The sequence below is a fragment of the Epinephelus lanceolatus genome, chromosome 22 (assembly GCF_041903045.1).
Source record: "Epinephelus lanceolatus isolate andai-2023 chromosome 22, ASM4190304v1, whole genome shotgun sequence".
Lineage (NCBI taxonomy): Eukaryota > Metazoa > Chordata > Actinopteri > Perciformes > Serranidae > Epinephelus > Epinephelus lanceolatus.
Genome location: NC_135755.1, coordinates 21,508,903 through 21,525,584, shown reverse-complemented (window position 1 = coordinate 21,525,584; position 16,682 = coordinate 21,508,903). Strand labels below are relative to the sequence as shown.

Sequence of the window (16,682 nt, the reverse complement as noted above, 5' to 3'; positions counted from 1 at the left end):
AAACAGGGGTTGGTGTACTATAAGAATATGGGGAGCATATTATGATAATATATTATGACATCTTTATTTGAGATTTCAGCCATTCCTTAAAGAATAACAGACTAATTAATAGCAGAATTAGTTTTTGCAGTTTTAAAATGACACAGTTTTCGCATTCACATGTTGTACACTTACTGTTATTTTGACTTTCAGTTATAGAGACATTTTGTTCCATTATGAGATAGAGTAAATTTGAAATCTAAAAATGGCTCTTGATGAATAGATCTGGTTAGTCTTGTCATGTAGATATAGATCCCCCCACACTGCTGATTGGTACTACTCGAAATGAGCGGCGCATGACCAGTTTATCTGTAGATTAGTCTGGCTCCTGGATTAGTAGTCTGGATTACTTCCACTTAAACGAATGAAAAAATGTACGGAGACAATTAAAAACAATTATAGTGGACCCCAGCGAGAGGATTCGGTCATGATATTGAAAGGGTTAGTATGTTAGTGAGTATGCATTTAAACATAGGCATTAAGACTTACTTTATGTATCTTTAAGACAATTTAAAGATTCTGCTTGCTCTGAGCGAAAACTGTCGAGGCAACAATCACAACCCTGCAAAAATAATATATTACCTTGAGGAAAGCGATAAATATGAAGCCATACCTCCCAAAAAAAACATCAAAGTTCTTCACTTTCTTGAGCCTCTTAACTACACACTGGTATCAACAGTGGAAAAACAAACTCACACAACAAAAAAACCCTTTCCCACCAACTTTCATTTGCCCTTCCTTTTCTGCAACAGCTGAGCTTAACGTTTGTCTTAAGTGACAGATGTGATGGATTGGGCAAAGCTGCCAATTTGTGGTATGAAAATGCACTGGCCGCCTGTCAGGTTACTGGGGAGCAGATGGGTTAAGGGTCTAATCAGGCCAGAACTGAGTTAAGCCGGACTGACAGCAACTAGTGGCACTAATAAAGATGAAGTGAGGGTGGGCTTGTGTCAGTGCATTACCATTTCTGCGCTTTCAGAAGTGAATATGGTGAGACAAAGCAGGAGCGAAAATGCTGCAGGGAAAGAGTGGTTTGGAGGTTTAACCGCGGTTTTGTGCATAAATATTCTCGAGAGAAAGATGGGAACAGGGAGGGAGATAGAGAGAAAGGGAACAGGAGACAAGGGGAAATAAATGCACATAATTATGGTAGATTAGGGTGCTTGAGAAGGGGGCAGACGAAGATCCGCCTCTTGCTGAGATGTAAATGGGGGAGGGGTCTCCAACTGGTCAGAGGAGAGACCCTTCCTGCAGAGGTCCATTGTCTATAAAGCACAGCAATGAATAGAAAGCTGATTACAGATTACAGAGCAGTCAGCATTTTGTATGCCATTGCAGGGGTGCCTATGTTTGATCACCACATGTTGCCACTGTGTCTGATATTTCCTCCTAAAGTGTTTCACAGCTTTTCAGTGAAAAGCTTTTGCTTGCCTTTTAGGTCTAAACTGCAGACTGGAAGTGTTTTCCTCTCCTCTACATCATGCCAGATAAAGCAAATCCTCCCTCTCCCCATCTCAAAATGACTTGTCTATTATTAAAAGCTTTTAAATGGAGCAGTGTGTTGGCTGACGACCAAATCCAGTGCCTTGTTGCCAGGGAAACACATACCCTCCGCTCTCCTTTTTTTCCTCCCTCCCTAGAGGCTCATATTTCAAAACTGTCAGCAATCTCATGCGCTCACACTGCTGCCTTTCAGCTAAAAGCTTTTTGTGCTGCCAGTGAAGCAGAGTGGAGGGGAAAGGAGAGCACATGGGAGTGGTTAGAGGAGAGGGAGGGAAAATAAAGTGCCTCCCCGGCCGTTGCCAAGGCAACTTGATGTCACGGTGACATCACGCACCACTAAAAGCTTTTAACCGGATTCCTCTCCCGCCTTAGGCCCCATTTTGAGTCCTCTTTCAGCAAGGCTAGGGGGAAGGGCACAGGCAGGACGGTGTGTGTGCCTGCTTGCATTTATCACTCCCTCACTGCAGATTCAACACAGCTCTTAGCACAGTAAAAGACTTTCAAATTGATCCACTAAAGATCCTGCAAACACAGCCAGCACAGGCCAAGAGAAACCATTTCAAACATGGCAACAGAGGACGGTTTCAGCTACCTCATGGCAGGTCACAGTGAGAAACACAGACGGGCCCCGAACTGGACCGACGGGGAAATGAAAGCTCTCCTGTACGTGTGGGAGGAACACCACAACGAACTGAAAATGAGCAAGAGGAATGCCAAGGTTTACGAGAAGATGTCCCAGAGGTTTTTCCAGCTGACCGGAGAGCAGCGTTTCAAAGAGGAGATCAAGATGAAAATCACCAACATGTCATTTCAGTACAGGCAAGTGCACCAGATCCAGTCAGAGTTATGACCTCAAACTCCAGCTGTTGCATGACTTTAAACATCTATTTCTGATCTAACAGGCGACTGAAAACCATAACCGGTGAAAGTGGGGAGGCACCAGACTGGCCGTATTATAAGGCCATCGAGAAGATCCTGTCCAAGCCGCTGGAGAACGGGCGAGTCAACACTTTAGAGTTTCAGGCCTCTGCTGCAGGTCCCTCCACCTCCTCCCAGACTACAGACAACCTGGTGCCCCAGTCAGAGGAGGGGATGATGGGATTCCTGCCAGAGTACACAGGCTCCTCAGATGAGATGGAGATAAAACAAGAGCTGGACTCTTTGAGCTCTGACAGTGAGCACACACAGGGCTCCAGGTAACAGGAACTAGACTGCACATATGTTGTATGTGTGTGTGTGTGTGTGTGTGTGTCACTGATAAAGGTAATAACAGGTTGATAGTCTCACCTTTGTATTGTATTGTTTCAGAGAAGCAGTCCACCAAAGTTTTGGTGTCAACTAAGCTTACATAGTCGTCCTACAAAGGTTTACTCAGTCATGTTGCTACATGTGTTTCCTGTTGCATGGAAAAAATATGACTCTGCAAACCATATTGTTGAGAAATCAAACTCTAGAGTACCTCAAGAATATTTTGTGTCTTTGATCTATATCAGGTTAGCTTACATGTTTTGCTCTCTTATATAAATAGATAGATAGATAGATAGATAGATAGATAGACAGGCTAGCCATGGATAGCTGTATAGTTTATGGTTTGGTGTTTGCATTTTGTAGTAATTTCAAATTTTACAACCTGTTTTCTTTGAAATACAGTTATGACACTTTAAGGTGAGGGGGGGGGTAGATACACTTAGCTTTAGCCTAAGCTTAAAACAAGGCTAAGAGGTGGTTATTTTCTGCTAGATATATAGATAAAGAAATAACCAGATAGTTTGATTGGTTATTGGTTTACCAATTAGTTGTTCAAAATTTATATTTTCAATTACAGGAAACAGCTGGGGGAAGATTGAATTAAATTTAGCTTTAGCAAAGGCTAGCAGCCGTTATCTTCAGCTAGCTTTAAAGGGGAACTACGCCTGTTTTGAAAAATCATGTTATTCCTTCCATCTAAAACAGTCTAAAATGACTGGTGAGCATGAACAACTCTCTCCCAAATTTAAATGCTAGAGTGCTAAAAGTCAAAATTTGTGATGTAATAGGGGATAAAGTCTGGAGCAATTAATAAGGAAAGATGTTCTGGATCAGTGGTTACCAACTGGTGGGTCACGGTCCAAAAGTGGGTCACAGGTCCATTCTGTATGGACAGCAAGTGACTCGCAAACTTATCAAATCTGTAAAAAACCCACTTTATTTTTAAGTGTGGTGAATCTTTGGCACTGAGCTTTTATTTTGATGTGTGGTTTCCTGCTGTAGACTGAATGACTAACGGACAGCCACTGGACAGAAACAGCAAGCTAGCTCGACGACACGGCCAAATTCAAGTATGACACCGAATGTATGTAACTGTGTGGACCTTGTATTAATGACGAAGGAGAAATCTGGACCCGGTAGCTGGACCAGTTGGGAACCACTGTTCTAGATGACATCAAGAGCAGCCAAGGGAATATTCTGAGTATACTGGATTTTCTGTTTCAGAACTGGGAACACTACACTACAGTAAAGCATATTTTGGTATCAGAAAGAAAACAAACATTCTGTTGGTCCACAAAACCAGGCTTCCATTCATTAGGCCCCTTTGACACTGCCTCTTGAAGGTGGGAATCTTAAACCAATATGCTGTCACGCCGTTCTGTATGAAAGGTACAATGGCAGAATGGAGGGACAGAGTTGTCTTGCTTTTAAGGCAGCATCGGAGGTAATAACAGTGCCGAAACAACGTCTGTATAAAAGGGACAGCTGGCAGTATGGGATCATGGGTGGCATGGATGTGACATTTTGACAATGTGTTATGCATGCAAGCCACCATGGAAGATTTGAAAAGTAGCTGCTAGCAGTTAGCAGCTAACTCAAAGAAGAACAGCAGCCAAATATGTCTGTAATTGGGAAAACAATGCAGTCTGGGAGCTCCTTACCCTCTGAGCATTAAGAAGGGACTTTGAAGCGCCCCTTTAGTTCAGTCTCTGTGTAAAGGGTCATTGTATATGGCTCCAGACTTTATACGCTGTCACATCGTTTAAAGGCCCTGACACACCAAGCCGACGGTAGGCCGCCGACCAAAGTCGGGCCGTCGGTGAGCGTCTGTTGGCCTAGTTTTTGCAGTGTGTCCCGCACCGTCGGCACTTCAGCGTCGGCGGCTTTTCGGCCGATTGAGCATGTTGAATCGGCGGCGGAGCTTGTTGGTGAGAGAGATCACTCTGATTGGCTGTTCAGGTTTTATTTCCTCGCCCCTGTAGTGAGTGAATCTGCCTGTAGTGAAACCGGGGCTAACCGGTGCTTCCTCCTCAGACTCCACTTCACTAAGCTGCCCGACAGATCTGCTGCTTCTTCCCACTTTAACCTGAATAACAAACCAGAGCTAGCTGTGAGGCTAGCGGAACGTTAGCCTCAGCATGACCAGAGGGAAGCACAGCCAGTTAGCCTCCGCTAGCTTCCCAGCTAGTCCCGGCTCTCCGTTTGGATCCAACCGGAGCACCGAGCCCTGGTTTGTTATTCAGGTTAAAGTGGGAAGAAGCAGAGGGTTTATCGGACAGCTGAGTGAAGTGGAGCCTAATGAGGAAACACCGGGACCGTCTGGATGTAATAGTCCGTGGAAATGCTGTGGTGTTCGGCTGCACAGATAGGAAACCCCTGGGGTGACAGGATGCACCACTCTCTCGCTCCGCTCTCTCTCACGCAGGCGCAGAACATATGTGCTACTTGGCCGTCCGATGTAGTCCGTGTAGTGTGTTCAAATGCAACTGACACAGGGCGACGTGAGGCGACGTAGACGACGCAACAGTTGGCTTTCGTCGCCACTAGTTCTTTGATGTCGGTTTGGTATGTCCGCACCTTAAGACCTAGACTACTTCTCTGGTTTCTGGATTTCAGAAGGGGTAGCTCACGCTCAGATATAAATTGAGCTTTGCTAGACTGTGGAAATGACATATTAGAATTCTTAATTTAGGCGGCGTTCCCCTTTGACTGTATTTGGCTCATTTGCTTTGGCATCAGCTGCATAGGCTAAGGGTTTGGGGTTGGCATTTAGCCTTAGACAAGGATAAAGGCAATGCTCAATGTGGTAATCTTCACCTAGCTTAGGCTTTTGGCTTTCTTACTCGTATAGTGAACTGTTTGGTTTGGTGTTTAGCTGTGTGTTGTAGCTGATAGCTTGAAATTCCATTCAGTGTTTTCTTTTATTTTAATCGGCAATGTCATAGCAATATAAACATACATGTCTATCTGGTTTTTCCGGTCTGAACTACACGCTGACTGACTAACAATGAGCTCTTGCACCCAGAGGTAATCTCTTCCTGCTCTTAAAGGTCCATTCTCTGTTCTCCAGCTCTCACCCTACTTCAGGCAGGAAAAGACATGCAAACAGGCACCTGTCCGTGAAGAGAAAGAAACTGCGGGTGATGCAGGCCATGTTACAGCAACAGAAGAGGTCGAGCCGGGCCATAGAGGAGACATGCAGGGAGGTCCGTCGAGCCTTGCACCAACAGAACCTCCTCCAGGTCCAGTGTCTGCAGCTACAGGAGCGCATGATGAACCTTCTGGAGAAGATGATTCAGCCTCCCTCCACCACATCAGCATCATGGGGTCAGAGTGGGGGCAAAGACCCAGTGAAGCCATGAAGTGTGAGGGTTATGGTTGCCTGGGAGAGATCAAGTCTTGCTTCACCTATAGCCTTGTTGAAGCAAGACTACTGTACCTATATTTATTTTGGATTTCAGTTCAACATGGAATATATAGAGAGGTACAAAAATATGCCGTTGCGGTGTCTGAAGGTGTCATCAGCCTGTATATCATTCATGGAAGACAACCACGTTATTAACCATAATGACATACGCTGGCACTTTAGCATCTACCGTATGTCAGGCTCTAATGTGAGCTTCCATTGTAGAAATAGCAGTATCAGATCCTCTGTCTTGCTAATTTGTCAAGTACCCTATTAAAATTACTGTGGGAACAACAGCCTTGCAAAAAAACAGACTCATCTTGTCACTTCATTTTTTCACCGCTCCAGGATAATTACAAGTTGGGGATGTTTGATGCCAAAACAGGACAATTTGTAGCATTATGAGCCAGAAGTTGAGGCAATAATCTCTGCTGTTATGGAGTGATTGGAAGGAATCTGTCAGCAAATGGCAACATAGCCAACAAAAACTGCAGCCCTCAATAGCAGCACAGCCAGAATTGACAAAAACATGCTGGCCTACCGTCTCCTGTGGGTGAGACAGTAGCTTCCAACCTTGATTTTGCAATACAGTGTGGCTGATGGCTGTGGCAATGATGCTGCTGTAGAGAAAAAATTCTGAGATCAAAGGTGCATTTTCTGCTTTTAACCGATCAGTTCAAAGTGAATCTTATTTAGATGCAATAGATAAAAATCAGACAAATTTTGAGCTTTGGGTCACGTACACAGACCCCACTGGCTCATTCTTCTATTCATATCCTGCAACTTCAAATTGTGCATCACTGTGACCACACAGATTGGCTCTCTGCCTGCACACTAATTGAACTGACTAAGGACAAACAAATAACATCTTAGTGTGGGTGGTATTGTGCTCTTCAGATTGGATATAAATAGATACCCCTAGACTTTTTTTTCTGAGATTTTAATATTTTAATATGCAAAGGTGTCCTGTTCTTATTTGCATTTCTGCTGAATAAAACATCACACAGTCTGCCGTTATGTATTGTCTTTCATTGTTACTGCAGAGTAATTATTGAAATGCAAAACACACAGAAGGTACGGCCCGATAAAGCCAGAAATGTTAAGGTCTTTGCCTTTCAGCCTATTTTAAGAGGATTTGGAGAAACTGGGGATTAAGTTAGTTCCATCACACACTCTACATCAGCTCCATGGAAGTCTCTCCTTCTTGGAAATGCAAATGCAGTGCTATTTGTTCAAGATGTAACTGAATATTTCTTACCTGTTATTGCTGTTACCAAAAACTACATTTGCGTTTCATGGCAAATATCATTAAGCTTTTTTTATGATCATTTATTATCATTAAGCATGTTGTGACCCCTCTGTCAGTTATTCCTTCTCTACCACAAATGTGTAGGCTGCTGCACATGTGTAATAAAACCATGTGACAGTATGTGCAGCCGTTGCAGCCCTTTGACCGGTGAGGTATTGTTTACAGACAGCGTGCAGTCAAGTGCTGCTGCTCCAGTGTGGAGAGAGGGGGCGACCACATGCAAAGTGATTGAGAGTGACTGCAGTAACAGCAATTATATAACGTTAGGTAAGACTAATAATTTGTATTTATTGCCATTATTTTATTGAGAACTTATTTACATTGAAGGTGCGTTTTGAAATTAAACCTTCGTGACATGTTTCCGGGATAATTTCAGACAGTACAGTGGTTTAAATCATGTTTTTTCTGCATTTAAATGGCGTTGTTTGTTAAAAAAAAAGACAGCAGGCTTTTAAATTTGATTCACTTTAGCGAAATATAAAGAGACTCCACTGTCATCACTATCAGCCAATAGCGTCACTCTAGTCGTTTGAATATCGAACATGACGTGTACTGTGATTGGCCGGAAAGGGACGTCACGTGCGCCAGAGACGTTACGCTGTCATGGTTACAATGAAAGACGCTTTGTGATCTCCGCCGCTGTAGTGAATGGAGGGAGGAGGTGCCCTCGCGCCGCTCAATCACGGCAGGGAAATATTGATTTGAATTGTTAAAAAACGGACGTGTAATTTGAAAAATGTAAACATTTAAACGTTTAACGGCGTGAAATTAAACTCGTGGGAGTTTTTTGGGAACTTTTCACCGTCGGAAAAAGGTAATTTAAAAACTTAGCCGTCACTCAGCCTCGTTGTGGTGATCGTTTCGGGTCTAGAGTTAAAGTAATAGTTTAAGCTAACTTTTTTAATAGCTGGTGAAAAACAAAGACGCCACTATGCTTCGTCAGGTGTTTTGTCGTGTTGAAAGTGTTTAACTGGTGTGGTGAGTAGGGTACTGGAACATTTAGAAACAGTGGTTGACCGAAACCAAAGAGTCTGGTTGTCATTTAAGTGTTGGTGGTGGTGGGTAAGGAGCCAGCTGGCACTTTGTTTTGGGGGAGTGGGTGGAGGGGTGCATGGGAGCACTTTGCAAGCTGGGCCATAAAAGCTGTCTGTGTCCTTTCTGACGGATAATTGTTTAAAGAAGATTGATATCGGTGTTTTATGTGGTTTATAATTTACTTAGGCAGGAGTAAAAAGAGCTAGAGAAACACCCTGCCCCTTAATTTGGTTTGTGTGTATTTTGTAAAGTGTATTTGTAATTATGTTTTAAACAAAAGTCTTAACAAAAATTTGGCTGTGTGTTGTTCAAGTAGAATAATAGCTGTGTATTTTAAAGCTGAAACAAGCTGCAATTTTGACGACTTATTAGTTGTTTGAGTTAGTTTTGAGCAAGAAATCCTAAATTTTTTTTGTTATAGCCTCTTAAAAGTTAAGATATTCCAGTTTTTGTTTTTTTACCTTGAAATGGCTGTGAACTAAATATTTTGGGTTTTTTGTTTGGGCTTTTTCTTGATTAATGGATTAGTTGTTTGGTAAAAATGGTGGAAAGTGTCAATCAGTGTTTCTCAAAACCTAAGTTGACGTCCTCAAATGAACTGTTTTGTCCACAACCCAAAGCTATTAAGTTTACTGACATAAAGGAGTTAAGAAACCAGAAAATATTTACATTTTAGAAGCCGGAATCAGGGAAAATTGACTTTTTTCTGTAAAAATTCCTCAAACCAATGAATCTATTATCAATTAGTTGGAGATTTCTTTAATAGTTGAGAACTAATTGATTAATTTTGCAGCTCTGGTTTGTTGTATGGACATAATATTAGGAAAATATGTTTGATGTTTTTCACTTTTTGATAATATTAAACTCAAATCATTGACAAGGATAATGAAAATAAGTGTTGCAGCCCAATTAAGTGCTTCAGATTAGTGTTTAATCACGACATGTCTCTGTTGAGAACTGATGAGAAACTGTCTGAATTATTGTGCAATCCTGTGTGATAATTCCTCTGTTCTTATGGCAAAATAACTGCTTTCTAATGTTCTTTCTGTCTGTTTTCATCCACTTTGTGTGACTGTAGGATGACAACAACACAATAGTGTTGGCAACCAAGTGTTTCTGCTCCCACACGCTGGATCTCACAGCACCCCACAACAAAGATGAGGATACAAGGACAGCCTGAGGGTGCGAGGAGGCGTCTGGATTTAAATGCAGTCGGGGAGCTGAGGGTTGTGGAGGTCATCCGTGGTCGGGCAGGTTATGGCTTTACTATTTCGGGACAGTGGCCGTGTCTGTTGAGCGGCATCCTGGAGGGGAGCCCAGCTGACCTGGTGGGACTCAAACAGGGGGATCACATCATGGCCATCAATGGAACCGACGTGTCCACTGCTTTGCATGAGACTGTGGTGCAGCTGATTGGCACCTGCAAGGGACCCTTGCAGTTGGTGGTACATGCTGCAAGCCGAATCATGGGGAACCCCATTCTTAACGATGCAAAATTTGGGAATGGACAGAAAAATGGTATTTTCCAAAAGGCCAGTGTTCTCCGCACTATCTCGTATGATTCAAGCCATAACTCAGGTCATGCTATCAACGCCAAACAGAGGCCGGTGTCCGAGCCTGACATGTCGCAGTGGTCACAACAGTGGAATAATTTAGCTGTGCAGGCAAAGGAAGAAACTTCTAGAGTGGGCGACACAGACTCTGTGTTTACAGACACAGAAGAAGCTAATCCAGACTGGAGTATGTTAAACATGACCTTGGTGGTGGGCTACCTCAGCTCCACAGAGCTGATTTTAAACACTGCAGAATCAGAGGACGACTGTTTAAAAGCCATTCGGGAGCGAATACGTCAGCTGGGAACAGAGCAGAGTACCCATACTCTGGTGATGATGAAAATCATGTTTGACTGTATCCGACTTTGTGACGATGCAGGAGCTGTTCTGGCAGCTTTTCCTGCTGAGAACCTGGTTTTAGGGGCCGTGTGTGCTGAAGACCCACGTTTTTTATGCCTGGTCACTACAGCACATATCATCAATGGCCGTGTACCTGAGGATGGTCCTCTGCGGGCCTCCTGCCATGTTTTCTTTATTGACCCAGAGCTGGGAAACCATGAGGACCATACAGGCATTGCTGGACGCTTTGGCTTCGACTGCACTCCAGATCCAGATGCCTTGGGCTGCCTGGAGTTTCCTCAGACTCCCCCAGATGTTCTTCACTTTGTCACAGTGCTGTACAGTGACTTGGGGGAGGCTGTGGAGAGACTTCGAGTCAAACTGGACATGGAGGCTCAGCAGCAAGCCAGGGAGAATGGCAGCACAGGCAAACAAGGCAGCGCCAGCAGCAATGGGGACAGTGGAATTGGAAATGCATCACCCCCTGAGGAGAGAAAGGACAGGGATTTCCCTTCCGCAATCCGAAACCACCCTGGGTCCCACCTCCCCAGCTGTCCATGGGATTATCCTCTTCCTCAAGACCTCACTCCAATAAACTTCTCCAAGAATGGCCAAAAACTAAATCCAGAGAACAGTGCCAGCACACATTCCCTTTCAGAGTCACTACCTGGCCCTGATTCTCTTCATAGCTTTTATGGAGGTCCCCCACCCAGGCTTGAGTTCCAGTTTAAGCCCCCACCTCCTCCACTGCCTTTGGGTAAAAAAACAAACTTCTTTGGGGACCCCCTCAGAAGTAGCCAAAGGTGGTTCTCAAAGTCAAAGTGGTCTAAAGTGCAAAGCGGCGATGTTGAGCCTCAGGTGACCAACAACTGGTCCTCCAGCACAAATATCCTGCCTCCCCCCATGAGTCAGATCCCCTCAGACAGGTACTGTTCAGCAGAGGTCATGATGCTCCCCCCCAGAGAGGAATGGACCCAAAGATTTCTTGAACAGAGAGAGAAACAGCGCAAAGATACCAAAATTGTGAGTAGGACATTGTTTTTTCCCCTGCATTTTATAACTGAAATCTCATAGAAAGAGATGCTGTTCATCAGTGGTGGAATGTAACTAAGTACATTTACTCAAGAACTGTACTTATGTACAGATTTCAGGTATTTTTACAACATCAATGACAGGAACCAGCTCGAAAACACCATCTGGAATTAGTGTAAAATTACAGATTGCTACCTCAAAGTTTTGATTATAGGTGGAAACAGTCTACCCATGGCTATGAACCTTACCCCCAAGCTTGATTTCTGTGTGATATTTCTAGATATTACAGGGTCCTGAATACTGCTGAGTCTTGTGTTTGCTCATACTGTATCCTTGCAGATAATTCCTTATCCATGTGTTAATGAGAAATCCTTTCACACACACTGACATGAAACCATTCCATTGTAAGCACAGTCCGACCAAGACATCTGTTTCTGCACTTCATTCATGTTTAACACAGCGACACAGGAAGTATTAAATGGTCACACGGAGTTGAGTTTCCAGACATGAGGGGGTGTTAGTAAGCCTGTTCTTGGTGGCACCTAAAATGAAACACAATACCTCGTTTTTCAACAGTCAATTGGTGCTTAGTGTGAATTCAACTAAGAAAGCACCTGTTTTAAGTCAATGATGTCATTGTCATAAGTGTGCAGAGAGAGGGAACCTGATTTGTTTTTTATGGCACTGTCCTCGCTGCCCACAAGATGGCCCTGTGTATCCATGTAGTCCCGGAAATGAGGCTCCCCTAGTAAGTTAATGATGTGTATGCAGTGTCTCTGAATTAAATTTTTTTCTCTAAACCATGGGGATGAATAGAATTAATTGATATGTATGCAAACATGTTTTTGTAAGTAGCCAGAAATCAGAATTCAGTGCTTTAGGTCATATCCAGGTCAGCCACAAATCATTTTTTGACTTCACTTACTATTTTTATTGGCGTATTTTAACCTTATTTAAGTAAAGCATGTTGCTGTGTTTATGAATTCAAAGCAGATTGTGTCCTTGTCCCCCAGCCTGCATTAGATCAACAGAAAGGAGACAATTTTGCACAGGAAGCCAGGCAAATTACAGGGTAGAGCCCATGTCATGCAGCGGTAATTATCTGCAATTCTTTAACTCTCGTTCAGGCATTAGACACACACACAACCTCTCCAATCATAAGAACGCTGGTGACTGGAGAAACTCCTTAATCTTCTCTAAAGTGAAACCGTAGTGGTTCTGTCTGATCTCTTAGAGTAGTTTTTGACCGTTAGACTGTGAAATTAGTGCTTCTGTGTCAGTACCTTTGGAACAGGGCTGTGGGAGTTTAGGTTAGCTTAATGTGACCAGTCTGTGTGCTGTCAGAGAGAACTGTGTCATGTCACTTTATATGTAAATGCAGAAGCTTTAGCAGAGAAATCTGCCAAATCTAGTTGAAAATCTGAGATTTCCAGACCATCTACTTAAGCTGACTAACTTCAGAGTCCCCTGTCACTCTTAATTTTTGGTAATAGTGTTACATCTTCATTTTCCCATACACATCATGAGTAAATGTCATCATCAGCCCAGAAGTGCACATAGACACTTTATCTCTTGGATTATTATTTCATTATCTCGGAGTCAGTGATAACCCATTCTGAGTGTTTTAAAAGTGACATTTTAGGAAATTTGAGTAGATGAAAATTAATGGTTGGAATCTCTAGGCACCTTAGGATTTGATTTAGACAGCTAAGATGTGATTATAAAAAGGTTATAGATGCACTTGATGCATCCAATATTTGATTTCTGCACATGATTTACTTATTCGCACTGTGTGACTACTTGCTACTTTAAAAACACAGCATATTTGTAAGGATTCGTAATTGAAATAAGCAGATTGAATTACTTTCAACGTCTATTATTTGTAGCTATTCTGAACTCAAGAAGTATCTTAGCTGAGTAAACGTGACGCACATGTTTACCTCCGTTATGTTTACCATCCAGTTAGGTGAACTGTAAGGAACATACAGCCCAGTCTCACAAAATTGTGACTTTCCTGCATTTAGACATAATCTATCAGGAGAGAATGAATTGGCAATGCATCTTAAGAGTGATTCCACTCCTTGTCATGATACAGTACAATAGTATGTAAAGTATGTATGCATAGTATTTTAAAATGATTCCACTTTTTGAAAAGAACAACCATTTCCCACAACTTTTCCCTGTTTATCTTGCAAGATACATTTTTGAGGAATTTCAAGACCAGCAATGACAATAAACTGATTATAATTAAATTGATTTGAATTGAATTACAGTGACTTGGACCCAGTATTGTCGCCTGACAGTCCATTAATTCCCCCGAGGGTATGCAAGATCAAAACCAGAATTAGAAATAGTTCGCTGATAGTGGTGTTGATAATACTGTCAATAGATTTGGTCTTTGTGTCTCTTTGTGCTCATCTGTCTCTCCTTTCTTCTCATAGGGCTCCAGGTTTTGGGGTATGGGTGTTGCCCGCGCCTCTAAGCGCCGCTCTGCCAAACGTCTCAGCCTGGCACGATCACTGGATGACCTTGAGGTAGGCAAGTTTTTTGTTTGTTTTCATTGGTTTTCCAAGAGGATAAAAGAGAAAGTATGCAGGATGAAAACAATGTGTAGATAATATACACAGCAATAATCACTCTCAATCACTTATGACCAACTAGAAGTGTGTGGCGGTATATTTTCTTATTTTCCGTGTTTGGGACATTTGTGGGCGTGTATCCCCACAGCACTCAAGTGACTTAATAAAAAGGTAGTGACAAGTTGCCAGACTGTAAGCAGCAGGCATCCAAGAGACTCAAGTATAGCCAGGCGAAATGCCAAACTAGAGTGAATCTGGGGTCGGCCTTAACTTTCGCTTTTGCTGGCAAGCGCATTTACAACAGTAACTGACAATTCCCACATAGTATACCTTCAATTTCTGTTATTTTTCTTATTTGATTTACAATCAGAACATTTATATATTTCAAGCTATAATTGGATTTATTTTGCCATTGTTTGTCTTTATCAAAACTTGTTTGAAAATACAAAACCATCAGTGGTTTTTAATGGTCTGCTGCACTAATGTGGACATTCAGCTGAACCATCCCCCTTTCTCATTCTGCTCCACTCTCAGCTCTTTTTTAACCTTTCATTTCCGTTGCCTTGAACTCTGCGTTTGCTGCTGCACTTGTGGCACGGGGTGGCTCACAAAGTGGTCTTTGTGTGGGCCAGAGGCGTGGTCCTGTTTGTTTGGCCTCGCTAATGAGCACTGCTGCACGACTGAATATCGTGGCCACATTTTCTCATATTAATGTTGCTGGGGAACTCTCTCTCTGTCCAATGGTCTCTGCATGCATGCGTGCATTACTCATGCACGCTAATTCATATTCACAAAAACACACGCACACTGGTCCTAAATCTCATAATTGCTCTGAGAGCACACCATCAGACACAAAAACAAACCAGAAAGTGGCACACTATATTGTATATTTACACATTAGTCACAGCCGCACACAGACACACCTGCAGACCACACATTGTACTCAAAGAGGCACACCACAGATCTCCTCAGTCAGGATTGTCCCTACACACACTAAACAGTGCTGTTGTTTAAAAAGTGCCAGGTACTGAGCAGGTCTGCCCCAGATATACAGCCACAGGATTAAAGATGGCTGTAAAAGGTTATGACAGATGCATAGCACAACTTTTATGCCTTCTTGCATTGTTGATTAACATAATGGTTCTCTCCCCTTATCCTCACTGTATGTTCAAACTGCAGGAAACTTGTTTGGGTTAGTTAGTTCTCACTTATTCTTGGCAGTGAAGCTACAAACTTTTAAACAAGTTGTAAATCATGTATTTTAGTTTCTTTTCTGTGCTCCAAGTTGGCTAATGTGCAGAGATCCCCTCATCATGTTTTTCTGTTGGTTAGTTGCTATGATTATGGATCCCTGGCAGTTACAAATCAGGTTGCATCTATCAAGATTACTTATAAGTTCTCAGTTCTTCTCAGTTCTTTACACTTAAACAAAATTTAAAATGTAAAGAACTGAGAAGCTTCAGGCTGTTGTTTCTATTTTACACCTACCACGTTGAAATATTTTTCACGATATACTTTCACACTTGTAGTATTGTGATGCGATGTCTGTTTTACACCTTCAGTTCCTTTGTAACATTATGTTTTGTGCACATGCAATACTACCTGGACTTCACACACACAGAGGGAGAGACAAGCTCAGGCTGGTATAATAAGTGTCATTGATATTGATGTAAAAAAAACCTCTGGCTTCTCATGTGCATGAGCATCATAGGGAACAGGATTTTTGTACCCTATCAAGCTCTGACATGTTGGCTGTTGAGTTAATGGCTGAAAGACTAACTGAAAACAGCTGAAGTAGGCTGATGAGTTCAGTATTTATGTATTTTGGAAAATAGAATAGAATAGCTGTGTGTATAATTATAGTTAAACAAGACTTGGATTGGGGATGCTGGAATTACTGAGTACTGAGAGAGTAAATCTTTCATTGTTGGGCACATATTGTGTAGAACTGGCTAATTCAAACTCCTCATTGTCAAGTGGTTTCGTAAATTTGCAAGCTGCACCAGTGGTTCTTGGTGCAGGTAACATGGCAACAACTTTGATTAGACAACGCAACCATGCTGTTACCCCAGATTCACAGACCAGGTGTAGCTGTATCTGTTTCAGTTTGTTTTTAGTTCATGAAAGTTTAAATTTAATATTCTGGGTTGCTATAAAAGTCTTGTTTAGCGTTTCGTTGCACTTTAAAGACCCTCTAAGGAGTGGGTTGTTCAGTTTTTCCAGTAAGCACATTCTGTTTAACAGATTTAAGCCTGTTTTGTGCTAGCGAACATTAGTATTATCACAGTTATCAGTCAATTTGTTTGTCACACGAAATCATAAGAATACGGTTTTAAATATAGACTGTAAATGCACCGTGTAAACCAAGCTAGCAGCCAGCGTCTAAGAGGTTTCACCACAGTCGATGAGTCATATCTACCCCTTGCGCCTCCACAGCTCTTTCCTGTCATCCCAATTTGGTCACTTCTGGCTCCCAAAAAAAAAACAAGACGGTGACGGCCAAAATGCCAGACTAGAGGCTTCAAAACAGGAATCCACAAACCAGTGGGTGACATCATGGTGGCTACATTCATTATTTTTATACAGTCTATGGTATATCCCCATGTTTCCTTGGTTACATTATGCAACGGGTCTTATGT

The 16,682-nt window shown here is 42.4% G+C and overlaps 2 protein-coding genes across 2 annotated transcripts in view; both read left to right on the top strand.

Annotated features, from left to right (window-relative positions):
* The first annotated feature begins 1,877 nt into the window (after positions 1–1,877).
* msantd1 (Myb/SANT-like DNA-binding domain containing 1) lies at positions 1,878–7,205 on the top strand. Its single transcript, XM_033652065.2, has 3 exons — positions 1,878–2,361; positions 2,445–2,738; positions 5,861–7,205. Exons 1-3 carry the CDS (start codon positions 2,108–2,110, stop codon positions 6,150–6,152), a joined length of 840 nt encoding a protein of 279 aa, XP_033507956.1. The 5' UTR covers positions 1,878–2,107; the 3' UTR covers positions 6,153–7,205.
* A 945-nt stretch (positions 7,206–8,150) lies between these two features.
* The window catches only part of LOC117246177 (regulator of G-protein signaling 12), a 45,372-nt gene continuing 36,840 nt past the window's right edge, over positions 8,151–16,682 (top strand). Inside the window, exons 1-3 of the mRNA XM_033609937.2 lie at positions 8,151–8,319; positions 9,619–11,455; positions 13,906–13,998. Coding sequence (XP_033465828.2) covers positions 9,698–11,455; positions 13,906–13,998 — 1,851 coding nt within the window. The 5' untranslated portion in view covers positions 8,151–8,319; positions 9,619–9,697. The remainder of the gene's footprint in view (positions 8,320–9,618; positions 11,456–13,905; positions 13,999–16,682) is intronic.

Excerpts from the sequence above, each read along its gene's own strand:
- msantd1 (XM_033652065.2), top strand. The coding sequence starts at position 2,108 with ATGGCAACAGAGGACGGTTTCAGCTACCTCATGGCAGGTCACAGTGAG. Across the intron at positions 2,362-2,444 it reads AACATGTCATTTCAGTACAG|GCGACTGAAAACCATAACCG; the intron begins GCAAGTGCACCA and ends CTGATCTAACAG. Across the intron at positions 2,739-5,860 it reads GAGCACACACAGGGCTCCAG|CTCTCACCCTACTTCAGGCA; the intron begins GTAACAGGAACT and ends TCTGTTCTCCAG.